Raw genomic sequence first — 27,913 nt, forward strand, 5'->3', positions numbered from 1 at the left:
GGAAAAAAAACAACCAACTCAGCACAAATCTCACCCTATGTGAAGCTTACACAAAACACTGGACCAAACTTAGGAGGGGAGAAACCAAAAGGAAGAAAGAATTCAACCTTGAAACCTAGGAAAAAGAGACCTCAAACAATAAGTTTAAAAAAAAAAAAATAATGAAAAGCAGAGAAATACCGCACAATTGAAGGGACAAACATGAAACAGAGAAGTCCAAATAAATGAAGAGGAAACAAGCAAACTCCCTGGAAAAGAACTCAGACTAACGAGGGTAAAGATGATCAGAAACCTTGAAAACAGAAAGGAGAAAAGGCAAGAATCAGTTAACAAAGACCTAGAAGAACTGAAGAACAAGCATACAGAGACAGACAACACAATTACTGAAATTAAAAATTCTCTAGAAGGAATCACTAGCAGACTGTCTGAAGCAGAAGGATGGATCAGTGAGCTGGAAGATAAAATGGTGGAAATAACTGCTGAAGAGCAGAATAAAGTAAAAAGAATGAAAAGAGCTAAGGATAGTCTCAGAGACCTCTGGTAAGATATTAAAGGCACCAACATTCGAATTATAGGGGTCCCAGAAGAAGAAGAGAATAAGAAATTGTATCAGAAAATTTTTGAAGACATTATAGTTAAAAATTTTCCCAACATGGAAAAGGAAATAGTCAATCAAGTCCAAAAAGCCAAAGAGTCCCATACAGGATAAACCCAAGGAGAAACACGCCAAAACACATACTAGTCAAACTAACAAAGGTCAAACACAAAGAAAGAATATTAAAAGCATCAAGGGAAAAGCAACAAGTAACATACAAGGGAAACCCCATACACTTAACAGCTGATCTTTCAGCAGAAACCCTGCAGGCCAGAAGGGAATGGCAGGATATATTTAAAGTACTGAAAGAAAAAACCCTGGGAAGGACATACCACTTCTGCAGCATGTCTGTCCAAAACACACAACCTGAGTCGAATTAAAAAGAAGCAAAAAGACCCAAACGGTGGGACGTTTTACAAAATACTGGCCTCTGTTCTTTAATGATGACAACCTTACTGTGAAACTGATCCAGATTAAAAGAGACTAAATAAGAAACATGGTAACTAAATACAATGCAAGTGATTCTGGATGAGAACCTGGACTGGGGATGGCTTGCTGTAAAGGAAACATGGTGAAATTTGAAAATTTAATATTGAAAAATGTTTCATAAATAGTACATTGTACTATACTTGTTTAGGGCTTCCCCTAGTGGCTCAGTGGTAAAGAATCTGCCTGGCAATGCAGGATATGAAAGTTCCATCCCAGTGTTGGGAAGATCCACTGAAGAAGGAAATGGAAACCCACTCCTGTATTCTTGCCTGAGAAATCCCATGGACAGAGAAAACTGGCAGACTACAGTCCATAGAGTCAGAAAAGAGTCGGATACAACTTAGTGACTGAACAACAACATAGTTGTTTAAGAGAATGTCCTTGGCTGATTTATGTTGATGTATGGCAAAAACCACCACAATATTGTAAAGTAATTATCCCCCAATTAAAATAAATAAATAAACTTTTTAAAAAAGAGAATGTCCTTGTTCTGAGGGTATATACTTTGAAATAGTAAAGGGGTAAAAAGGTATTCTGGTTTCTGCAACTTACTCACAAATGATTCAGGGAAAATTATATTCATTCACATTCACACATACATATACATTAAGCAAATTTCAAAATGTTAACAATTGCTGAATCTCCACTCCAGTGGGAGTGCAACCCACTCCAGTATTCTTGCCTGGAAAATCCCATGGACTGAGGAGCCTGGTAGGCTACAGTCCATGGGGTCGCAAAGAGTCGGACACGACTGAGCTACTTCACTTCACTTTACTACGGTTTTTATAAATTTGAAATTACTTCAAAATAAAAAGCAAAATAGAAAAAAAAATTCTCAATAAAATTTATATTATTCTGTATTTCTATTGCTTTTTAACATCTTATTTACTAGAGAGGTATTAATATGTCTTTTGTTACCCAAATATTACAGACTGAAGACATATCAATATTCACTTACTTAACAAATCACCAGCCACAAGTGTTAGTTTCTGCAAAACACTCCTGGTCAATAATATGTTAAAATAAATGTCAAAATTATCTTGTCTTCCTTAGCAAATTCAGAATTTTCTCTCAGAAAATTTTCTTTATGCAACAATTCAAGAAAAAGAAGTATAAAAATTACTTATTAAATATTCCCTAGCAGACCCGTAGTTAGGACTGGACACTTTCACTGCAGAGGGCCCCAGATTAATCCCTGGTCGGAGAATTAAGGTACCCCAAGTCATGTGGCACAGCCAAAATAATATATATATCCTTTATGTATAGAAAGATAATATACATAAAAAAGACTTCTGGATAATAGAAAGGTTTTTTAAAATACACTTTGTGTTTTAAGATTTTCCACTAAGATATCTGTTTTCATAACAAGAAAATGTTTTTAATTTTTAAAAGGCTCATATGTATTTCTTATCACCATCTCATTAACCACCAATGAAATAGTCAAATATCATATTCTACTAGCCCAAAATACCAAGAAAGAAAATTCACTTTTATCTCCACAAAGTTCTAAAATTCATAAATTTAATGGCAGCTTCTCCTTAAATAAAATAATTAACCTGCAATGGTTAAATAAATATTAGCTGTTTAGTTGTGCCCAACTCTTTGAGACCCCATGGTGGTTACAACAAAATTATTCTTGGGATGGGGCTACTTTTCTTCTTATGGGGCCAAAATAGAACAACTCCATGAAGAAAATTCACAGAACCAGAGGGACAGGAAGGAATCAGGAGATAATTTAGCTCCCCTTCCCACACTACCCAACTGTCTTCTCTTTCCTGACCATGGTCAAATGGCCTTCACTTAAATACTTTCAGTAAAGAACTCCCAGGCTCACAAAGCACCCGTGTCTTTCCAAGACTTCTAATGGTAGATACTTCTGCTTCATAATATGTCTTCAGGTAACTTCTGATTATTGGTCCCAGTTCTGTATTCTAGAGTTCAGAGTATTAATCTAATCCCTCTTGGGACTTCCCTGATGGTGCAGTGGCTAAGACTCCGAACTCCCAATGCAGGTGGCCTGGGTTCAATTCCTTGTCAGGGAACCGTATGCCACAACTAAAAGATACTGCAAGCTGCCACCAAGACTTAGGGCAGCCAAGTAAATACATATTTAAAATGTAAATCTAATCCCTCCTTTATCTGGCAGCACTTTAGAACTTGAAATCAGCTCTGACACTGTCTTCCAAACATGTGTGAAGAATGAGGCCTGTGGGCTTCTGAGCAGAGGAACACCATTCACTGCCATGGTGGGATACTGCCAGCAGTATAAAATAAGCCTTCAAAGGCCTCTCAAAGATATATGCTTATTTCTGAGGCATACTGACCTTGGTTATGATCAGAAAAGAATCTGCAGATGGTACTAAAGCTATGTATGCAAGCTAAGCGATTTTAGGTTTGTTCGCCTGTCTCTCGAGGTCTATCTGTCTTCATGTCCTTGCAGTTGAAGCAACATTTTAGTCCTACTTGGAAAATTACCTAAGGACATTCCATTATCCAGGTCTGTAGGTAGTTATAGGGGGAATACTAATTAGCTGACTTTGAGATGATACAGAAAATGAAGCACGAGAGCTGTTTTCTTATCGACCTACCCGCATCAACCTCGGCTTTCATCTCCTTCAGGTCTTCGGTCATCTGTAACTCAAGCTTGCTGATCCGCCCATGCACCTTCTCCTCCTCCTGTTTTGTCCTCTGTACCTCCATATTTTTCTTCTGACTCTCTTCTATTTTGTCCAGTCTGGCTGACATCTGGCTGAGCTTTTTCTCCATGTCCCTTTCACTGGCTCCCTGAGATCCATGATAAGAATGGCACGTGATTACTCCAAAGAGTCTGTATTGCATTCACATCAGTCATAATATCATTTAAGAGCAATCTGCAGAGAACAGAATCAAAAAGGTTGCTTGATGCTCACCCCAATATCCACTCTCCCCTTTTTCCATAACAGATCTCCAGTTTTCTGCTGGGTATAAGGTCACTCAGAATACAGATTACCTTTTCTATTGTCTCTTGAGTTTGGTGTAGCCATATGATTAAGTTATGGGTAATGAGATATAAGTATAAACATATGTGGCAACTTCTAGGAAAAGTTAAAAAAACACAAATAGCTGAGACATAAATAAAAAACCTCTTTCTTTCTTCTGTTCCTGGAATTCAGATGTAATGGCTGGAGCTCCAGCAGCCATCTTGAACTATGTATGTGAGGGTCACTCTCTAGCACTGGTAGAGACTTAAGCCAGAAAGATCATGGGTCACTGAGGATTGATGAGCTACCATAACAGCCCTGCAATCCCTGTACCCAGACTTCTTTTATGTGAAAGATAAATAAGCTTCTATCATATTAAAGTCACCATTATCCTGGAGTTTGTTAGTTATTAAGCCAACTCAGAAGTAAAAATAGTGAACCAAAGACACGGAAGACTACAAATCAATCAGTAGATCTGACAAAAATATGGAGACATGTAAAGAAATAGTTGAAATAGAACATTTTCTTTCCTTTTCTCTCCATCATGCTTGGTTCTTATGAGAATCTGGGTCTGCAGGCAAGCTTTAGAGGCCAGGACTACAAACACCAAGCTGTAAGTGGGCTAAAGCATAACAAAACTCTCATGATGCGCCCAGTGAACAGTCTGCAATTCAACAGCTCGGCATCAAGAGACAGCAGAGCCAGAGATACAATCTACACCAGTCACTTATGCTCCATCCAAGTCCAAGGGAGAGGAAGCAGTGCAAGAAAAGAGAAGGAGAGGGAGGTCAGGCTAGATAACCAAATCAAAAAACATTTGCTTTCCAAGTACTGACACTGAACACTATAAATGCAAGGCTTTCTCGGTATGGTTTTTGAGGACTTCTGCAAACCTTAGGCCTACAGGAGAGTGGGGTGAGATGAGAAGGAACACAGAAAAGAAAACTGGATTCTGCTTAGATATTGTCCTGTGACACCTCATGCTGGGTTTATTGTGTGATGGAGGGGCCTAGAGGGAGAAATCTAGTCAAAGCGGCTTTTACCAGACCATGAAATTAAAACTAAGATGAAGTATGTAACTGCTATTTTTATTTAGAAATGCAGCTGGACAACTTGGTTCTTTAAGATCTTGATTTGGATTTGTCTTAGTTGAAAGTACTGAAATTTTCTATTATTTTTCTTTGTTAACCAAAACAAGTCAAAGTGCTCTCTCTCTTTTTAACAAAGAATCAGTATGAACCATGGAGAGAGATTATAAGGCAAGAAACAACCATTAACAGCTTAATGTAATGCTAAATAAATCAAACATAAGTTACGAGGTATTATTCAAACATTGCAGGTCTCACCGAATAACTTAACTATGTTATGGTTGAACATCAACACCTACACTGTTTTCCTTAACAACCAAGGAAAGCTGATCGATTTTCTGCAAAAGTTCTTTTTCTATCCGTTCTTGTTCCTGTTGCAACCAATTCCGTGCAGATAAAATCTGGTTACTGAGTTCCTCAACTGTACCTTTAAATCTAAAATAAGAAAAATTAGCTGTTAGATATAAAACAACTTTAAAATGACATCAAACAACCTCAGTATCTATCAAATCTCTTGGAAATATGTAAGCATTAAATTCAGTTCACTCAGAATTACATGTTTACCTTTTTCATAGACTTGCACTTGGCACTAAATTGAGAAGGAAGGAGAAGAGGAGGATGTAACAGAAAAGCACCTGATAATACTCCCACCTATATGGACCTGGTAGCGTGAGTACCAAGGTATCACATACAGAGCCACTCCGAATGCTGACGTTTGCAGTTTAAAAGGTCAGGCTACTCCTGGCTCAAAGGACACAGTAGCCTGGCTCTCTTCTAGGCTCCTCCTTGCCCAGGACTCTTCCTCCTTCTCCGTCTTTTCTCCCAGGACTGGAGTCTGGATCCCTTTCTCTCTTATGTTCTGCAAATTGCTCTTGGCCCATACAGATATTTCTTAGTTTAAATCAAACAGAAACTTTTTTAAAAACTCAAATTTCCATTCCTATAGTCCTCTCCCTTTCCAAATATCTTAAAATAACATCCCACACTTGCTGCCTCCCCATTTAAATTATTTTTATTATGAAAACAATAAAAGTACACAAGAATATATGTGACTTAACAATAAAAATAATAAAATGTACCCCCTCCCCATGGTTCAGTTCAGTTCAATTCAGTCACTCAGTCGTGTCCGACTCTTTGCGACCCCATGAATCGCAGCACGCCAGGCCTCCCTGTCCATCACAAACTCCCGGAGTTTACTCAAACTCATGCCCATAGAGTCAGTGATGCCATCCAGCCATCTTATCCTCTGTCGTCCCCTTCTCCTCCTGCCCCCAATCCCTCCCAGGATCAGGGTCGTTTCCAATGAGTCAACTCTTCGCATGAGGTGGCCAAAGTACTGGAGTTTCAGCTTCAGCATCAGTCCTTCCAATGAACACCCAGGACTGATCTCCTTCAGGATGGACTGGTTGGATCTCCTTGCAGTCCGAGGGACTCTCAGGAGTCTTCAACACCACAGTTCAAAAGCATCAATTTTTCGGCACTCAGCTTTCTTCACAGTCCAACTCTCCCATCCATACATGATCACTGGAAAAACCATAGCCTTGACCAGACGGACCTGTGTTGGCAAAGTAATGTCTCTACTTTTTTTTTTTATGTCTCTGCTTTTTAATATGCTATCTAGGTTGGTCATAACTTTCCTTCCAAGGAGTAAGCGTCTTTTAATTTCATGGCTGCAGTCACTATCTGCAGTGATTATGGTATTAGTCCCCAATTCTCTGCAATATCTGTTCTCCTCTTCTTCCCTACTAAGAAACCCTCAAATGTGATCTGAGTCTGCAACTACCTAGTTAAGACTACACTTTGCCCTCCTGGCAGCTGTGTGTGGCCATATGACTAAGTCAGGCAATGGAACATGTATTAAAGTGATAAGTACACTTTCTGGTCATATCATCAAAAACAAAGCTTCTCAGTCTTACATGGGCAGGAAGTCAAGCCAGCAGCCCTGCCCAACTGTGGAGACCCACCTGACCTAGGGGCCTGACCACAGAGCACAGCAACTTTTATGAATTCATTTATTCTAACAGTTCTTTGAGGGAGTCTTTAGAGTTTTCTCTATAATATCTGCAAGCAGGGATAACTTCGCTTCTTTTTTTGTTTTGAATGTCTTTCATTTCTTTTTCTTACTTAACTGCTCTGGCCAGGACTTCCAGCATGATGTTGAACAGAAGTGCTGACAATGGGTATCCTTGTCTTCTGATATTAGAGAATAACTTTCAGAATATCATCACTGAGTATTATATTAGTTGTGGGCTTGCCATATGTGTCTTTATTATGTTGAGATACGTTCTTTCTATTAATATACTCAAATTGTTGAGAGTCTTTATTATGGTGTTGAATTTTGTCAAATGCTTCTTCTGCATCTGAGATGATATCGTTTTTATCCTTCATTCTGTTAATGTGATGTATCACACTGATTGACCTGTATACATTGAAACATCCTTGCATCTCAGGAATAAATTCCACTTGATCATGGTGTATGATTCTTTTAAAATGCTGTTGAATTGGTTTGTTAGCATTTGCATCTATGTTCATCAGAGATATTGGTCAGTAATTTTCTTTTCTTGTAGTGTCTATCTGGTTTTGTTATCAGAATAATGCTCCTCATAAAATGAGTTTGGAAGTGTTTTCTTCAACTTTTTGGAAGAGTTTGAGAATGATTGGTATTAATTCTTCTTTAAATGTTTGACATAATTCACTCATGAAGCTATCCAGTCCTTGACTTTTTCTTTGTTGAGAGGTTTTAGATTGTTGATTTAATCTCCTTACTCATCATTGGTCTGTTCAGATTTTCTATTTCTTCATGATTCAGTCTTAGAAGGTTGTTTCAGAAGTTTATTCATTTCTTCTAAGTTATCCAGTTTGTTGACATACAATTGTTCATAGCAGTCTCTTATGATCCTCTGTATTTCTGTGTTGTCTGTTGTAGTATTTCCTTTTTCATTTATAATTTTATTTATTTGAACCTTCTTTTTGTTTTGGTTAGTCTAGAGAAAGTTTTGTCTGTTTGGCTTGATCGTTACTTTTTTAAATTTTCCCCCAATTTTTTCCTGTTGTTTACTATTCTCTCATTTATTTCTGGTCTATCTTAATCATTTCCTTCTTCCAGCTATCTTGGGCTTAATTTGTTCTTCTTTTTCTAAAATTCCTTGAGGTATAAAGTCAGGTTGTTTATTCAAGGTCTTTCTTTTTTCTTAATGTAAGGATTTAACACTGCAGATTTCCTCACAGAACTGCCTCTGTGGCATCCCATAAGTTTTGGTGGACTTCCCTGGTAGCTCAGATGCCTGCAACGCAGGAGACCTGGATTCAATCCTGGGGTTGGGAAGATCCCCTGGAGGAGGGAATGGCAACCCACTCCAGTATTCTTGCCTGGAGAATTCCCCTGGTGGGCTACAGTCTATATATGCTGGGTTTCCATTTTCATTTGTTTCAAGATTTTTTAAAATCTCCCTTTTGATCTTCTTTGACCCACTAGTTGTTCAGGAATGTGTTGTTTAATTCCACATATTTGTGAGTTTTTCAAATTTACTCCTGTCATTAATTTTTAGTTTCATACAACTTTAGTTTGAAAAGCTACTTGACATGATTTCAATCTAATTTCTTAAGACTTGTTTTGTTGCCTAATATATTATCTATCCTGGGAATGTTCTATGTGTACTCCAGAAGAATATGTATTCTGCTGCTGTTGGATGAGATGTTCTATATCTGTCTGTTAGGTCTCTAGTTGGGCAGGGCTATTGCCCATGCTCTGAAGTACAGGTGGAAGGAGACTGTTGGCTGGGCTCAATGGTCAAGTGATTCTACTAGCTGGACTCCGAGGGTAGGCAGGGCTGCTGGCTGGGTTGCACAGTCAAATGGAGCCACTAACTGAACTCTGCCATTCCCTCTGGTCAGGTGGGGTCACTGTGTTCCCTGGTAGGGTGGTTGGACCCCCATGATAGGGCTTCAGGCTCCACAATTGGGCAGCCTGCTAGTTGTGCACCACTGGTAAGGAAGGTCACTGGCCAGAAGCCCTGGTCAGGCAGGGCCACCAGCTGTCCTGTGAAGTCAAGTGAATCTGGAGGCTGTGCTTGTGGTCGAGTGGGATTGCTGTCTGGGCTCCCTAGTTAGGCAAGGTCACAGGCTATGCTCTGCTTTTAGGAAGTGTTGTTTGTTGAGTTCCTTGCTAGGGCAAGGCCAAAGGCTCTGCTAAGCAATAAAGTGGGGTAATAGGCTAGGTTCCACTTCTAGGTAGAGTTCTAGGCTGGACTCCAAGGCACCTGGGTCACTGTTAGGCTCCCTGGTCAGGGAAGTTACATTTTATTTTCAATGACTATATTTTCTATAGTCATTTGGTTGTTTGTCAATTCTGACTTTTTATTTTTTGGCCACACCATGTGGCTTGTGGGATTTTAGTTCCCTAACTAGAGATTGAACCCAGGCACTCAGCAGCAAGAGGACAGAGCCCTAAACACTGGGCTACCAAGAAATCGCCCTGACTGTTCATTTTTGGTAAGCTCTTATTCCTTAGCCATATTTTCAAAAAGTGTGTGTGTGAATACTCACACATACACATACATACATATATACACACACATCCATTTTATCCTATAATTCCTATATATGCAGTATTTAAGAGTCTGATTCTGCTTATTGTTGCTTCTTCTCACTCTATTACTTATGTGATTTTTTTTTCCTTGTGTTGGTCTATAATTTCTGATTTACATTTATGTTTCTTAGAACTTAATCTGCCTGTGGGGAGCCTTGAAGACTGCATATTTGTATTTGCTTCTGCCAGGCATCTTAGGCTACTACCAAATAGAGATCATTCTAAGATAAAATATCTATTCTGGTTTCTTCAAGGTGGTTGGGTAATGTGAATTCCAAGTCTAAATCCACATAAAGGTTGTACTGTGGTTTAGAATTTTTTAGAAATATCTCTTATACTTCTACTCAGAATCAAGACTAAGACAGGTAAGCTTCTTTATGAATTCTCTGCAGAATGTTTTTTTCCCCTAGTTCATCCAACCAGGGTTCTATCTTTGGGTCTCTAATCTGTCTTTCTCCCCCACAAAGGCCCCAGGCTTAGTAACCTTTCCTCTGTGAACAGCCTTTGTGTCTAGACTTCTGGACTTTAAATTGTAAGAAGAAAAATGAAGATGTTCATGTCTGCTGACTAGTAATATCTGCTAAGGAGAAAATTCACAGAGAAAAAAAATACTAATATGTTTATTTTCTTCCTGTATGAAGGAAGGAAGGGGACGGGAGATCATTCTGCACTTGGGAAGCTTGTAGGATCTATGAGAAAGAGTGACATAACTCAGGAATGATATAAATACAGACAAATAGAGGAAAGGAAACATGGTTTCTGTAAGGGAATTCCTGTTAAATCATCAATGACCTTGAAGTAGTATTAAGCATGGAGATAATGAGATAGAAGAACCACAGAATGATTAATTTAAAATTTCCAGAGACTTCCCCTGGCAGTGCAGTGGTTAAGACTCTGAGCTTCCACCGCAGAGGTAACAGGTTCGACCCCTGGTCAGGGAGCTAAGGTATCATATGCCGCATGGTGTGGCCATAAGAATAATAATGATAATAAAAAATTGTCACAAATCTCTAACAAAGTCATCTTCTAAAAACTATAATAGTCAAATACAAACACACACAAATAAACATATATGGTCACTAGGGGCTCTGCTTTGGCAGGAAATTTGCCAAGCTTGCGAAGATTCATGACAGGGAAAAGTTTATGGTTCTATGATTGAGCAGAAGAGCAGCAGATGAGTTTCACTGGGGGCAAATCCAGTTTAAAGTGTCACTGAAACACAATGCAAAGTATAACACCATACAGTGTCCTAACTAGACAGCTCAGCTTCCCCGAGCACAGACCTCTCTCATCTAAACGCCTACAGTGCCCCCAGTCCACAACTCGGCTTCAGCCCTTGTGATCCATCTTCCAACTGCAATCAAGACCATTTTAAAAAATAACATAAATTTGACTATATCACCCTACCTGCTTAAAATCCTTCAATGGCTTCTTGTTGCTCTAGGGAAAGAAACAGGAAGTCCTGACTGTGTGAAGTCCTGTATGCTGGCCTGCCTCCTCTCTGGCCTCATTCCCCACCCTCAGGCTCTGTCCCAGCCCCCTCTACACTGTGCATATCCTGCACGTCACACTTCTCCCATGACAGGCTCTTCTGCCTCCTGGGTCCTCACTGCACTGTTCACTTTGTTGTTCAGTCACTAAGTCAAACCCAACTCTTTGCGACCCTATGGACTGTAGCATGCCAGGCTCCTCTGCCCTCCACTGTCTCCTGGAGTTTGCTTAAACTCTGTCCATTGAATTGGTGATGCTATCTAACCATCTCCTCCTCTGCCGCCCCCTTCTCCTTTTGCCTTCAATCCTTCCCAGCATCAGGGTCTTTTCCAGTGAGCTGGCTCTTCACTTCAGGTGGCCAACTACTGGAGCTTCAGCTTCAGCATCAGTCCTTACAATGAATACTCAGGATTGATTTCCTTTAGGATTGACAGGTTTGATCTTGCAGTCCAAGGGCTACTGAATGCCATTCATTCTTCAGCTCTCACTCAGACCACCACCTCCTCAGGAAGGCCCTACAACCAGGCCTCTGTCACTCACCCCAGCAGCACTACTATATTCGTTTCCCCCAGCTGCTGTGACAAATCACCACACACTTGGTGGCTTAAAACAACACATTTATTCCCTTTTGGTTCTGAAGGCCAGAAGTCTAAATTCAGTCTCACTGGACTAAAGTTGGGGTGTGAGCAGAGGTGGTCCCTTCTGAAGGCTCTGAGAGGAGAATCATTCCCTTGCTTTCTTCAGCTTCTAGTGACTGCCTGTCTTCCATGGCTTGTGGCCCTCCCCCATCTTCAAAGCACATCACACTACAATCTCCGCTTTCATTGTCACATGGCCTTCTCTCCTGATTCTGACCCTCCTGCCTCCCTCTTATAGGGACTCTAGAGTTACATCAATAATGATGATATAGATAACATTGTATCATCTACTCATCTTAAGACCCTTAATCACATTTGCAAAGTTCCTATTTGCCATTTAATGTGCCATAATCCAGCAGTGGCCACAGGACTGGAAAAGGTCAGTTTTCATTCCATTCCCAAAGAAGGACAATGGCAAAGAATGTACAAACTACTACACAATTGCACTCATTTCACATACTAGCAAAATAATGCTCAAAATTCTCCAAGCTAGGCTTCATTACTACGTGAACTGAGAATTTCCAGATGTTCAAGCTGGATTTAGAAAAGGCAGAGGAACCAGAGATCAAATTGCCAACATCTGCTGGATCATAGAAAAACCAAGAGAATTCCAGAAAAACATCTACTTCTGCTTCATTGGTAATGCTAAAGTCTTTGACTGTGTGATTCACAACAAACTGTGGAAAATTCTTAAAGAGATGGGAATACGAGACCACCTGACCTGCCTCTTGAGAAATCTGAATGCAGGTCAGGAAGCAACAGTTAGAACTGGACATGGAACAAAAGACCAGTTCCAAATCGGGAAAGGAGTACATCAAGGCTGTATATTGTCACCCTGACTATTTAACTTATATGCAGAGTACATCATGAAAAATGCTGGACTGGATGAAGCACAAGCTGGAATCAAGATTGTGGGAGAAATATCAATAACCTCAGCTATGCAGATGGCACCACCCTTATGGCAGAAAGTGAAGAACTAAAGAACCTCTTGATGAAAGTGAAAGACGAGAGTGAAAAAGCTGGCTTAAAACTCAACATTTAAAAAATAAAGATCATGGCACCTAATCCATCACTTCACGGCAAATAGATGGGAAACAAAGGAAACAGTGACAGACCTGATTTTCTTAGGCTCCAAAAACACTGCAGACGGTGACTACAGCCATGAAATTAAAAGAAGCTTGCTCCTTGGAAGAAAAGCTACAACAAAACTAGACAGCGTATTAAAAAGCAGACATTACTTGCTGACAAAGGTCTGTATAGACAAAGCTATGATTTTTCCAGTAGTTATGTATGGATGTGAGAGCTGGACCATAAAGAAGCTGACGGCAAAGAATTGACACTTTCAAACTGTGGTGTTGTAGAAGACTCTTGAGAGTCCCTACAACTGCAAGGAGATCAAACCAGTCAATCCTAAAGGAAACCAATCCTGAATATTCACTGGAAGGACTGATGCTAAAATTGAAGTTTCAATACTTTGGCACCTGATGTGAAGAACTGACTCATTGGAAAAGACCCTGATGCAGGAAAAGATTGAAGGCAGGAGAAGGGGATGACAGACGATGAGATGGTTGAATGACATCACCAACTCAATGGACATGAGTTTGAGCAAGCTCTGGGAGATGGTGAAGAACAGGGAAGCCTGGTGTGCTGCAGTCCATGGGGTCACAAACAGTTGGAATGGTTGAGTGATGGAACAACAACAATGCCATAACATATTCACAGGAATTAGAACATGGTGATATTTGCAGGAACCATTAATCAGCCTGCCGCAACCATGTACCTTTCCTTTAAAGCATGTATCACCGTTTAGTAATAACATAGCATGCACTCATTTAAGTGATTATTCCATTGCTGCTGCTACTCTAAGTTGCTTCAGTCATGTCCGATTCTGTGCGACCCCATAGACGGCAGCCCACCAGGCTCCCCCATCCCTGGGATTCTCCAGGCAAGAACACTGGAGTGGGTTGCCATTTCCTTCTCCTGATTATTCCATTAACAATCATCAACTCCCTAGACTATCAGCTCCACAAGGGCAAGAACAAAGCCTGTTCTTCTTCAGATTCTTAGCACCCAGGCCATGTTCATCTAGGCCCAGAAATATTTATTGGATGAATAGATGGATTATTATCCAGTCACTAAAAATAATAATTAGGAAGGTAAAGTGGTAACAGGCTACAAGGAAATCTTCCCTGTGAACTTCCATTATGGTTTTCACCTTGTACAATAAATAAAAATCAAAAGGGAAAAAACTATAGTAAAAAGAACATCAACCAAAACAGATTTTTCTAGGTTGATTACTCACTTAGTATCCAAAAGCTGAAGTTGGTGGTTACTATCTCTGTGGGACATCTTCAGTTTGGTGCTCTGCTCTGATATTGACAAGTCCACTCTGTTTAAAAGCTGAGAGATCTGGAAAAGAAACTTTGCTTGTAAATACCACATCAAACCTTTTCAGAGGTAATTCCAGAAAACATTAGTGATGTGTATTCTCATCCATGGCATTAAATTCAATCTAATGTGATATTCATTTAGGAGTCCACCTAATCTCACCACTTCCATTTCTTTATACAAACCCATCAAAAATCAAGACCAGGGGAGTTCCCTGGTGACCTAGTGGTTAAGATTCTGGGCTTTCACTGCTGTGGTCCAGGTTCAATCTTTGGTCAGGAAACTGAGATCCAAACAAGCCACAGGGCACAGCAAAAAAAAAAAATCAAGACCAGAAGCACTGCCAAGCTATTCATCATGCAGTGAGCACTCAACCACAGGTCTCTGTTGAGCAAGCCCAGCTCCTGCCCAGGACCAATACTTCCACCTGCTGGCACAAAATAGAAGTCATTTTTACCTTGGAATTTCTATCATTAGTGTGGCTACTAGTCATAGAGGATGGAATTCTTATCACTTACAAAACCCATTAGGTCTCAGATTTACCTCCAGATGCAGGCTAAGTTATCAGGAAACATAATTTTTCGGCTTTCCAGGTGGAGCTAGTGGTAAAGAACCCACCTGCCAATGTTGCTGGCATTGGCATGTAAGAGATGCAGGTTCAATCCCTGAGTCGGAAAGATCCCCTGGAGGAGCGCATGGCAAACCACTCCAACATTCTTGCCTGCAGAATCCCCATGGACAGAGAAGCCTGGTGGGCTACAGTCCATGGGGTTGCAAAAAGTCAGACATGATTGAGTGACTAACACTTTTTCTTTTTCTTTTTTTTCATTCTAATAAAAGGGGGTACCTAGTCAATTTATTGGATTAGACATATTTGTGTCCTAGCTGCCTCCGATAAGGATCCAAAGCTGTTTCTGTAAAAAAAATTAATTATTATAAAACTATGAAGCGGAATTCTCCAGGCAAGAATACTGGAGTGGTCTCTCTTCAAATGAAGAACAGCAAGTAAAACAGACATTGTAGAGAAAGTCCTAGAAGACAGGCCCCATTATGGCAAAGGAAAACTTCTAAGTAGCCAAAAAACAAACTGTGAAATGCCAAGAGTTTTGCTTTAAGAAATTAACCTGTGAATTGCAAGGTGGAATACTCTGAAATTTATTAGCTAGCCAGTCCTCTAGCTTTGTTCTAATCTTTCCCCGTATACAAACTATGCGATGAGGCAGCCCATAAATCCTATGAGTAAACTATTTTCTGAATCAAAAATTGGGATTAGTGGCCTGTAAAAGCCTGTAAAACAACACTTCTATCACTTACCTGTCTAAGACATGGTTTTGGAGATATAAGTTAGAATTTCTGGAACATATTGTTTGAAGAATGAGGGAAAAGAATACTTAAAATTAGGAGCGTACTGACAAATCTTGGCATTTTGGTTGCATTCTTACAAAGGGCCACTCCAGTGAAATAGAAGGAGGAAGAAGAAGAGGGATGCTTATGCTGAGTGCCCTGACTAGTTTCTCCTGCAGGAAATAATTAAACCCATGTTATTCTTAGATAAGAACAAATACCCACTTTCAAAAAGCTACCTAAAAAAAAGCTACCTGAAACAGGTCATACCTGTCCCTCTGCGTCTTTGATTTTTGTTTCCAAGATAAGTTTGGCAGCTTGCTGCTCTTTGTTCAAGTGCTGGAGGCCCTCATAGGTCGTTTTGTGCTCGGCAGAGAGTCTGGCTATGCTGGCGTCACATCTATCCAGATAAACAACAAAGGAAATTCTTATCAAAGTTTTAAAACATGTGTTGAAGCTTCCTTGCATACTATAAAGTGTATGACCCCACTGAGAGAAACTACACTATGAATCATCCCTTTTAACAGAGATTTGGATGAATTCAGAGAGCTGCTCACATTATGGTTTTTAAGTTAAACCACAGGGATGTTGCTCAATAAGACTAGAGATGTAACCACTAACACAACAAAGGCTTTACGATGCTCATCAGTACAAAATTGAATATGCAGTGAAAGCCCAGTAACAAAAAGCTTACAGAGTGAGCCAGATGCGGTCTGTCCCTCTATAACGCCACCTCCACCTCTCAAGTTCGGGGTCTCTGGATTTTGGAGGCAACTTCTACCACATCTGAAAGTACTATTCCCATTTTACCAAACCACCTATAAGGCTGTGTGCTTTGAGTGTGCTCCAGAGCATGGGAAAGTTCTGCAGCTGGTCCCAGGTGCTCTGCCCTTGAGCCTTATGACTCGGCAGTTCTAAAGGTATGCAAGGTATCTGTGGTAGATAATCTAGGCTATGAAGCCTCTGTCAAACCCTAATAGGGGAGTCACAGAATGACCTCCTAGGAATTGAGAGCAAAGTCATGTCCTGTTCCAACACAATCATTCCTGCTTTGAGAAAGACCTGCCAGCTTGCTACTGGGCTCCAGTAGACACGACACCCCTAAGCAGGGGTCACTGGGGGACCAGGCAATCTGGGCAGCCCATTACGAACACCAAGCCACAGACGTGAGCACATGGGCAGGACGCCATCTTGGAGGGGAAGGGATATGTAGACATCAAGCCTAATGGTCCTAAAGGCAGAAGTAAATTACATGAGCCTGGACTCCTGTGGCTTCTATTCTTACTACTGCCAGTTTTCCTTCAACTCACATGTATGGCCTCGGACCAAATGACCTTAAAATATATACATGTTAGGTACTCAAAAATGAAAAATAGATTAACATCCATCAAGAGAACTCTATTTTTTTTAAGTAGAGATAAAAAAAGAACAAGGGGTTAAGAGAAAAAAATGAGAAATCCTAAAAGTAAGCTAAAATTTTCTTAGTAGACCTGACAAACTCTAGACTAAACATGATTGAAGATAAAATCAGCAAATTATAAGAAAGTAGCAAGGAGCCTGCTCAGAATGAACCAAAGCCAGACAGAGATGCAAAACATGAAAAAATAGTGAAGGAAGATAGAGGAAAAGCAAAGAGATGCTAACATAAGTCAAAGGGAGGTTGAAGAATTTCAAAAGAAAAAATGGAGAGAATGGCAAAGAAGCAATATTTCAGGTGTGAGTGCTGTAGATTTTCTAAGACTGAAGAAAGACATGAGTTTTAAAGTATTCAATGAATACCAAGTGGCATAAGTAAAACTAAACAGACTATGGTGAAATTCATATAACCCAAGATAAAGATAAAATCTTAAAAGCTACCAGATACCAAAGACAAAATGATTTTTTTGACTGACTATAAGATTGATAGCACACAATAGACACCAGAAGACAATAAATATCAGAAGATATTGGAGAAACAGCTTCTAAGGATTGAGGGGAACAAATCTATCATCCAAGGATAAGTGCAAAATAAAGACGTTTCAGACATACAAAGATTAAGAAATGTATCGCCCACACACTCATATTGAAAAAGTCATTAAGTAATGTACTTCAGTAAGAAGAAAAGAACACCCAGAGAGAAGGAGTAGGATGCAAGAAACAACAAACTGAGAAAATTTCTGGAAAATTTAATTTTTTGTAGACTCTGAAAAAAGTAAGCTACCAGCTCAATTACTTCAAACTTGTTGAGATTTTACTTGGTAATGACTCACATTTTCTCCAAGTTGAACAGCCTGTTTAGTAATCATTTGGCTAAAATGCTATAATCCTCTTTGGAAATAACAGAAAATGTATTAGGATAAAAAATTTTTAATATTGATGGAAATATTTTTAATATTTTGAAATACAACCTGAAAAACTGCATATATACATGTGTAAATTTCAACATTCATAATAAAATAGACACAAAGCAGCAATCATGTCACTATCCATCTATACTGGAAATATTTTTAACATTTACTGCCCAACATTGGAGTTTGTAGAATTAAGCTACATCACGGATTGCAGGTGAATAGTGAATTTTACAAGCTTTCTTGAGGGCAACTTGGCAGTATATACTGCAAATCTTGAAACATGAATATATTTCAATGTACCTTGTAATCTAGGTATTAACCCCAAGGAAACAAAAGTGTGAGCAAAGAAAAATCAAACTAAATTCTGTATAAACTCCTTGTACAATTTCCTGCTATTCTAGGATAAAACCAAAATCCTTTAAAATGCTTAGAAAGAGTCGGTCCCAAGCCACCTACCTCTCTGCATCATCTTATATATTCTGTCCCTTTTTCCCTCTGTACTCAGCCACACCATTACACTGCAGGCCTTTGAACTTACTTCACTCCTTCCCCACTTTAAGGCCTTGACCCAGGCTGTTCTCTCTGGATGAAGTCTTCTTCCTTGACCTTGTCACCTGATTAGGTACTATACATCCCTCAAGCTAAGCACAATAGTCACTTCCTTACGGAACCCTTCCTGGAGATCAGGTATAGCAATTAAACACTTTCCAGATACCCCACATTTTTCTTTTGCTGAACTTCTTATAATTAAAATGTATTACTATTACTATTACTACCACTATTATTATCATTTTCTACTTGCTGTTGTTGTCCAGTCATTCAGTTGTGTCTGTCTCTTTGCAACCCCACGGACTGCACCATGCCAGGCTTCCCTGTCCTCCACCAACTCCCAGAGCTTGCTCAAACTCATGTCCATTGAGTCCATGATGCCATCCAACCATCTTATCCTCTGTCATCCCCTTCTCCTCCTACCTTCAATCTTTTCCATCATCAGAGTCTTTTCTAACAAGTCAGGTCTTCGCATCAGGTGGCCAAAGTATTGGAGTTTCAGCTTAAGCATCAGTCCTGCCAATGAATATTCAGGACTGACTTCCTTTAGGATTGACTGGTTTGATCTCCTTGCAGTTCAATGGACTCTCAAGAGTCTTCTCCAACACCACAGTTCAAAAACATAAATTCTTCGGTGCTCAGATTTCTTTATGGTCCAACTCTCACACCCATACATGACTACTGGAAAAAACATAGCTTTGACAAGATAGACTTTTGTCAGCAAAGTAATGTCTCTGCTTTTTAATATGCTGTCTAGGTTGGTCATAGCTTTTCTTCCAAGAAGCAAGTGTCTTTTAATTTCAAGGCTGCAGTCACCATTCATGGTGATTTTGGAGCCCAAGAAAATCAAGTCTATCACTGTTTCCTTTGTTTCCCCATCTATTTGCCATGAAATGATGGGATCAGATGCCATGATCTTTGTTTTTTAAATGTTGAGTTTTAAGCCAGCTTGTTCACTCTCCTCTTTCACCTTCATCAAGAGGCTCTTTAGTTCCTATTCGCTTTCTACCATGAGGGCGGTGTCATCTGCATATCTAAGGTTATTGATATTTCTCCCAGCAATCTTGATTCCAGCTTGTGCTTCATCCAGCCCAGCATTTCCCATGATGTACTCTGCGTATAAGTTAAAGAAGCAGGGTGACAATATACAGCCTTGATGTACTCCTTTCCCAACTTGGAACCAGTTCATTGTTCCACGTCTGGTTCTAACTATTGCTTCTTGACCTGCATACAGGTTTCACAGGAGGCAGGTAAGGTCGTCTGGTATTCCCATCTCTTAAAAGAATTACTATATTATCATTTATCTCTAATTCCTGTTTCATGACATGCACTCATCATTGGCCCCTGTATGGCTCACTTTCAGTTCAGTTCAGTTGCTCAGCCATGTCCAACTCTGCAACCCCATGGACTGCAACATATCAGACCTCCCTGTCCATCAGCAACTCCCGGAGTTTACTCAAACTCATGTCCATTGAGTCGGTGATGCCATCCAACCATCTCATCCTCTATCGTCCCCTTCTCATCCTGCCTTCAATGCTTCCCAGCATCAGGGTCTTTACCAATGAGTCAGTTCTTTGCATGAGGTGGCCAAAGTGTTGTAGTTTCAGCTTTAGCATCAGTCCTTCCAATGAATACTCAGGATTGATTTCCTTTAGGATGGACTGGTTGGATCTCCTTGCAGTCCAAGGGACTCTCAAGAGTCTTCTCCAACACCACAGTTCAAAAGCATCAGTTCTTCGGCACTCAGCTTTCTTTATAGTCCAACTCTCACATCCATACATGACTACTAGAAAAACCATAGCTTTGACTAGACAGACCTTTGTTGGCAAAGTAATGTCTCTGATTTTTAAAATGCTGTCTAGGTTGGTCATAACTTTTCTTCCAAGGAGCAAGCATCTTTTAATTTCATGGCCACAATCACCATCTGCAGCTCACTTTATTCATGGCTCACTTTATTCAGTTAATTATTTTTAAATAACTGCTCCTATTTTAAATCCTGTATCATCATTCCCTTGTTCTCCTTTTAAGACTGTATTGCACACACATATACATGTCTATGTATCAATATATATACACGTATATATTTCTTAAAAGTATGTGTATGTATTAGTTGAATTCAACTTTTACAAAAGCCCTTATGTCATATGTAATATTTTGATACTTATTGTTTTCACTTATTGCTAAGCTTCAACTATATTGTTAAACACTACAGTAATTACTCATTTTAACTACAAAATAACATTCTATTGTTTGTTACAATTTATTTTCCAAACTTCCACTAATGGGCACTTTGGGTTATTGCAAGACTGCTATTTTGAACAATGCTGCTATGAACATACCCTCCTGGGGTACAAGTTCAACAATTTATCTTGGGCATAAACTGATGGATCTCAAAGTATGTGGATGTTCAGCACTGAGAGGCAATATCAGACCTCACTAGTTTATACTCCCACTAACAATAGGTAAGAGATCTTGGGCACCTACACCCTCTCTGATGCTTGGCATTTTCAGATATTTTAGATGCTAATCTACTGGGAGTGAGAAAGCATATATTGCTGCTTTTTAAAATTTTTATTTCAATATCAACCAATGACACTGAATCTCCTCACATGTTTATTGGCCATATCTGTTTCTTCTTTGGTGTCAGTTCATGTCTCTTACCCATTGTTACATTGGATTGTTTGCATTATTCTTAACTTGTACATATATTCTTGATACAACTTTTTACTATACAATGTCTTCCTCCATTTGTAACTTCTCATTTTCTTATTTCAGAATGATGAGCAACACTTTAAATTTTAACATAATCAAACTTCTGAATGCCTTTTATATCAAGAAGAAATCCTCCCCTACCAAAAGGTCTAAAAGATATTTCTCTATATGTTTCTATTAAAAGTTTTAAGTCTTATGTTTAGCATTTAAGTCCTTTAATCATCTGGTATGAGATAGGGAAAAAAATGAATCTTTTTTGAAATGGACAATAAATTTTCTAGCTCCATTTACTTAACAGTCTCTCCTTTCTCCACGGATCTGCTATGCCATCTACGACATATATCAAAGTCCCATACATGTGTGATTCAATTCCTGGACTTTCTATCCTATTCCATTGTTCAATTTCTCTATCACTAAGCCACCAACATAACATCTTAATAACTACAGTTTCATAGCAAGTCTTGGTATCTAGTAGGGTAATTCTCCCCTCTTTGGTCACCTTCATAAGTATCTTGAATGATTCTGACTCTTAACTCTGATCACAAACATTAGGATCATCTTATCAAGTTTCTCTATAACACTCTGGAATCTAATTGGAATTTCATTGATTCTAAAGATTAATTTGTGAAAACTGATATTTTTAAATATATTAAAGACTTTCTAACCTTGAATATAATACCTGTTTCTATTTATTTATGTTTTCTTCTTATTTCTTAACCAATTTTTTTTTAATTTTCAAGAAGTCTTGAACAATTTTTGTTAGATAAATGCCTAGTTATTATACATTCTCTGATTTTATTTTAAATAACATCTTCATTTTAAGTATGTTTTCTAGTTGTTTCCTATTGGTTTATAGTAAGGAAACTGATCTTTGTACCTTAATATAAGTAACCACCTTGCTAAATTTACATTAACAGATTAAGAGAGAAAAATAATCTGTGATTTGAATAGATGCAAAAACATTTGAGAAAACTCAATACAAATTATAAAGATTCTTAGTAAATCTGGAGTGCAATAAAACTTCCTGAATCTGATGAATCCATGATTAATCATCATCCAAAAAATGGAAAAACTCTGGGAGTATTCTCATTAAAGTTGAAAACAAGAGAAAGATGCCTATTGTTACAATTTCTAATTAACTGTACTGAAGATTTTACCTAGTACAAGATGACAAAAAAAAGAGACTAAGGATATGAGGATCAGAAAAGAAGAAATTAAACTGCCAATATATGCAGATGATGTGATTATTTCTATAGAAACGTCCCCAAAATCTACAAACCAGAATCATAAGTGAAATAAATAATTATTTTGCAACAATTTGCTTAATGTCTATCTCTCCTATTAGAAGGAATATAAACCACATTTAAAGAAGAAGGGCAACTGCCTTTTCTATCATTAAAACCCTAGTGCCAAGCACATTGCCTTGCTTGTAGGAGGGGCTCAATAAATACTTGCCAATGTATGACTATAAGGAATATTTACTATGTACCATGCACTGTCCAAGACGCATAATATTATGCATGAATTAAACATGAATTTATGCACGAACTAAATGTTAGTTCATTTAGTCCTCAAAATCATCCCCACTCACAAACGATGCTTAAAAACAACATCAAATACAGACCCCTCTTTTTAATTTTGAGCTCAAAATTTTTAAGCAAAACATTATCTAAATTATATTTGGGGAAATCTGAAGTTTTAAATTACCATGAAACAAAAAAATATTATTTTCCAATTCAAATAGCAGCTTATTGGATGGAAATTCGTCAGGTTGGAAATCTGTCACATGGAAATTTACATCATACCAGTTCATCATCTTCACAAAGCAGTTCAAGGGACAGACTCTGTTTAAAGAAGTTACTTGAAAAGGTCTCAAAATGATCCTAAAGCCCACGGCTCACAGATTTGCACCAGCTTTAGCTTGGCTGCCATATTTTGTCTCACTTGGAAACACAAACACTACAACATTGTTGTCGTTCAGTCACTCAGTCGTGTCCGACTATTTGCAACCCCACGGACTACAGCACACCAGGCTTCCCTGTCCATCATATCCTGGAGCTTGCTCAAACTCATGTCCATTGAGTCGATGATGCCATCCAAGCATCTCATCCTCTGTCTCTCCTTCTCCTCCTGCCCTCAATCTTTCCCAGCATCAGGATCTTTTCCAATGAGTCAGCTCTTCACATCAGGTGGTCAAAGTATCGGAGCTACAACATACATTTCCATTAATACAGGAGTGGCTAAATATCTTAAATTATGATACATACATGGAACAGAATATCCCATATCTAATTAAAAAGTAAGTCAGATCCATGTGCATACTGGAAAGAGGCCCACAATATACTGTCATGAAGAAACAAGTGACAGAATAGTATGTAAAAGTGCAGGTGCAGTAGTTGTGGCACACGAGCTTAGTTGCATGTGGGATCCTCCTGAACCAGGGATCAAACCTGTGTCCCCTTCATACAGCACATTTCACAATTCATATGGAAACACCAAAGACCCCGAATAACCAAAGCAGTCCTGAGAAAGAAGAATGGAGCTGGGGGAATCAAGCTTCCTGACTTCAGATTATACTACAAAGCTACAGTCATCAAGACAGTATGGTACTGAAACAAAACCAGAAATACAGACCAACAGAACAAGATAGAAAGCCCAGAAACAAACCCACACACCTATGGGTACTTTATTTTTGACAAAGGAGGCAAGAATATACAGTGGGTCAAAGACAGCCTCTTCAATAAATGGTGCTGGGAAAACTGGACAGCTACATGTAAAAGAATGAAATTAGAACACTTCCTAACACCACATACAAAGATAAACTCAAAATGGATTAAAGAGCTAAATATAAGACCAGAAACTGTAAAACTCTTGGAGGAAAACATAGGCAGAACACTTGATGACATAAATCAAAAAAAGATCCTCTATGACCCATCTCCTAGAGTAACAGAAATAAAAAGTAAACAAGTGGGATCTGATTAAACTTAAAAGCTTTTGCACAGCAAAGGAAACACTAAGCAAGGTGAAAAGACAACCCTCAGAATGGGAGAAAATAATAGCACATGAAACAACTGACAAAGGATTAATTCCCCAAATATACAAGCAGTTCATACAACTCAATACCAGAAAAACAAACAACCCAATCAAAGAGAGGGAAAAAGACCTAAACAGACATTTCTCCAAAGAAGACATACAGATGGCTAACAAACACATGAAAACATGCTCAACATCACTCATTATTAGAGAAATGCAAATCAAAACTACAATGAGAAATCACCTCACACCGGTCAGAATGGCCATTATCAAAAATAAATGCTACAAACAATAAATGCTGGAGAGGATGTGGAGAAAAGGGAATACTCTTGCACTGTTGGAGGGAATGTAAACTGATACAGCCACTATGGAAGACAGTATGGAGATTCCTTAAAAAATTAGGAATAAAACCACCATATGAGCCAGCAATCTCACCCCTAGGCAGATACCTTGAGGAAACCAAAACTGAAAAAGACACATGTATCCCATTGTTCACTGCAGCACTATTTACAATAGCTAGATGTCCATGGAAGCACGCTAGATGTCCATCAACAGATGAATGGATAAAGAAGTTGTAGTACATATACACAATGGAATATTACTCAGCCATAAAAATGGATGCATTTGAGTCAGTTCTAATGAGGTGGATGAACCTAAAACCTAATATACAGAATGAAGTCAGTCAGAAAGAAAAAGATAAATACCGTATTCTAAGGCATATATATGGAATCTAGAGAAATGGTACTGAAGAATTTATTTACAGGGCAGCAGTGGAGAAACAGACATAGAGAATAGACTTATGGACATGGGGAGAGGGGAGGAGAGGGTGAGGTGTATGGAAAGAGTAACATGGAAACTTACATTACCATACGTAAAATAGATAGCCAATGGGAACTTGCTGTATGGCTCAGGGAACTCAAACAGGGGCTCTGTATCAGCCCAGAGGGGTGGGGTGGGGAGGGAGGTGGGAGGGAGGTTCAGAAGGGAGGGGACATAGGTATACCTAAGGCTGATTCATGTTGAGGTTTGAGAGAAAACAACAAAATTCTGTAAAGCAATTATCCTTCAATTAAAAAATAAATAAATTTTTTTTTTTTTTTTTGATAGTGGAGTGCAGTTTATTACACCGGCGGGCCCCAGGCAGAGTCTCCTCTTAGCCAAGGACCCTGACCAGCATTTGTGAAAATCTTTTATACCCCATGTGTCCAAACCCACTACCCCAATTCCCTTGAGACTTACATAAACAAAGGAAGGGTAAATACAACTACAATAACCCCATCATTCACGTGTTATGTGTTCAAACAGTCAATAATCAATAAGCCCGCAGTTACATTCCAAATAGTTAATAACTGATAAGCCTGTGCTTACATTCTGATAGATAGTGTCCAGAGGCAGGGGTGATTAGTGTCTGTTCTTCAAGATTCCCCTGCCCAGAGCGGGGTCTTATCCTTCCATTGTCATTCCCACAGGCGCTAAGCACAGAGTTCAGAGTCCACTGGAGAAGTGGCCGCGCACGATCAGCACAGACAGGCCTGAGATGGAGTCCAGGCCCTATGAATTCCTTCTTCATTCGCCCCTCTTGATGCTCTTAGTTTCCATAACAAGCATCATTTATTGAGATATGTTGTACCTTAGCCCTCCTGCCACCCACATGAGAGAATGCTGTCAACCTCTGGGTTACAAAATTCACAAGGCATTGTAGGAAGCAGGGCCCACAAAGCAGTATGATCAAGATTGCTATAACAACAGTTCATTAGACACGGCTTTCACTTGATTTTGCATATCCTCCAAGGCAGCAGATACATCTTCAGACAGGTCAGGGATGTACACACCATTCACCAAAGTCCCTCCTTGGGCTGCTGTGAGTATGTCTAATGCCATCCTATTTTGAATTACTGCCTTCCTCATCTGAATCTGTTCTTCGTTCAAAGCTTGAATGGCTTTACTACTGTCTAAGAGGGCCTGTTTAGTAAAATTAGTTAAGGCCTCTACCTTAACCATGATATCCGTTGTCCCTACAGAGGGTATAAACAAGGCAGCAAGATAGTCATACCATTGGAACACAGATCGTGTCCATCTTGCATGCAGATAAGGCAGGTTTACTGGAGGCTGGTGTAGGCTAGGCTTAATTCTGCCATGGGCGAAAGCAAATCGTAATGTGCAACGCCGCACCCAGCCAACTGGTAACCATGGCCATAAGTTAACATTACAGCATACTAACACATATATATGGAATTTAGAAAGATGGTAACGATAACCCTATATGCAAAACAGAAAAAGAGACACAGAAATACAGAACAGACTTTTGAACTCTGTGGGAGAATGTGAGGGTGGGATATTTCAAAAGAACAGCATGTATACTATTTATGGTGAAACAGATCACCAGCCCAGGTGGGATGCATGAGACAAGTGCTCCGGCCTGGTGCACTGGGAAGACCCAGAGGAATCGGGTGGAGAGGGAGGTGGGAGGGGGGATTGGGATGGGGAATACGTGTAAATCCATGGCTGATTCATATCAATGTATGACAAAAAATAAATAAATAAATAAATAAACAAACTTAAATTCCCAGGTGCCCATGAATGCATACATACTGATAGAGTGCTTTGGGTTTTGGGGTTTGGCTTTGCTTTCTGCTAGTTATTAAATTGCAGTGAAAGGCATTTGCATGAGCTCTAGTTCCAGTTTGATCTCTTTCAATCAACAGCAATAAAGCTAATGTAAAGTTGAAAAACAACAAAGGCAATGAAACTTAAAACACTGATTTCCCATCATCCATGTTATGGTAATTATTATATATAATTATTATATGTATACATCATTAGCCCTTAAATGCTGGTGATGATTTAACTGAATCAGACTATACAGCAATTTACATCCTAGGACATTGTCAAAAACAGTAGAGCATAATGGATATATACTACTATATATAAATAGGGCGCCCCTGGGGACTCAGGTGGTAAAGAAACTGCCTGCCAATGCAGGAGACTCAAGAGATGCAGGTTCGATCCCTGGGTAGGGAAGATCCCCTGGAGAAGGAAATGGCAACTTATTCCAATATTCTTGCCTGGGAAATTCTATGGACAGAGGAGCCTGGCAGGCTATATATAGTCCATGGGGGTCACAAAGAATCCCACATGACTGAGCACGCATGCATCGAGATATATAAAATAGATAACCAACAAGACCTACTGTATAGCACAGGGAACTATACTCAATATTTTGTAATAATCTGTAAGGGAAAATAATCTGAAAAATATACATATATATATACACACATATGTATAACTGAATCACTGTGCTATACATTTGAAACAAGCATAATATTATAAATCAATTATACTACAACTTAAAAAAGAAATATATTGGGGATACTGGGTTGTATAATAATACAATAAAAGCAATTTTTAAAATGATTAAATTGCAAAGAAGAAAAAAGTAAGTAACCAAAGGAGAGAAAAAAACAGAGCAATCTGCAAGGAATCAGTGGAGCCTAAGATTTGGGTGTGTTACCAACAGAGGCAGGCAGCTTAAATAAAATGTGAAGGAAAGAGATGGTCACAGAGAGCCTTGTGAAAACTGCTATCATCACAGGCTGACTGTGCAGCCTCTGAGGATCGGCATCAATCCTGATGTGAGAGGCTTCATGTTGTGGGAGAAACAGACATCACTAACATAGTGCAGCTAAGTCACTTAACCAAACAAACAAA

At 39.1% G+C, this 27,913-nt stretch overlaps 1 protein-coding gene across 8 annotated transcripts in view; it reads right to left on the reverse strand.

The window, feature by feature from the left end:
• Positions 1-27,913, reverse strand: part of FAM81A (family with sequence similarity 81 member A) — a 79,826-nt gene that overhangs the window by 3,065 nt on the left and 48,848 nt on the right. For all 8 annotated transcript variants that reach the window (XM_043471811.1, XM_043471813.1, XM_043471808.1 and 5 more), the window contains exons 5-8: positions 15,852-15,981; positions 14,152-14,258; positions 5,432-5,567; positions 3,673-3,868 (exon numbers count right to left, since the gene is read on the reverse strand). In XM_043471811.1, coding sequence (XP_043327746.1) covers positions 3,673-3,868; positions 5,432-5,567; positions 14,152-14,258; positions 15,852-15,981 — 569 coding nt within the window. The remainder of the gene's footprint in view (positions 1-3,672; positions 3,869-5,431; positions 5,568-14,151; positions 14,259-15,851; positions 15,982-27,913) is intronic.

The sequence above is a fragment of the Cervus canadensis genome, chromosome 6 (assembly GCF_019320065.1).
Source record: "Cervus canadensis isolate Bull #8, Minnesota chromosome 6, ASM1932006v1, whole genome shotgun sequence".
NCBI lineage: Eukaryota > Metazoa > Chordata > Mammalia > Artiodactyla > Cervidae > Cervus > Cervus canadensis.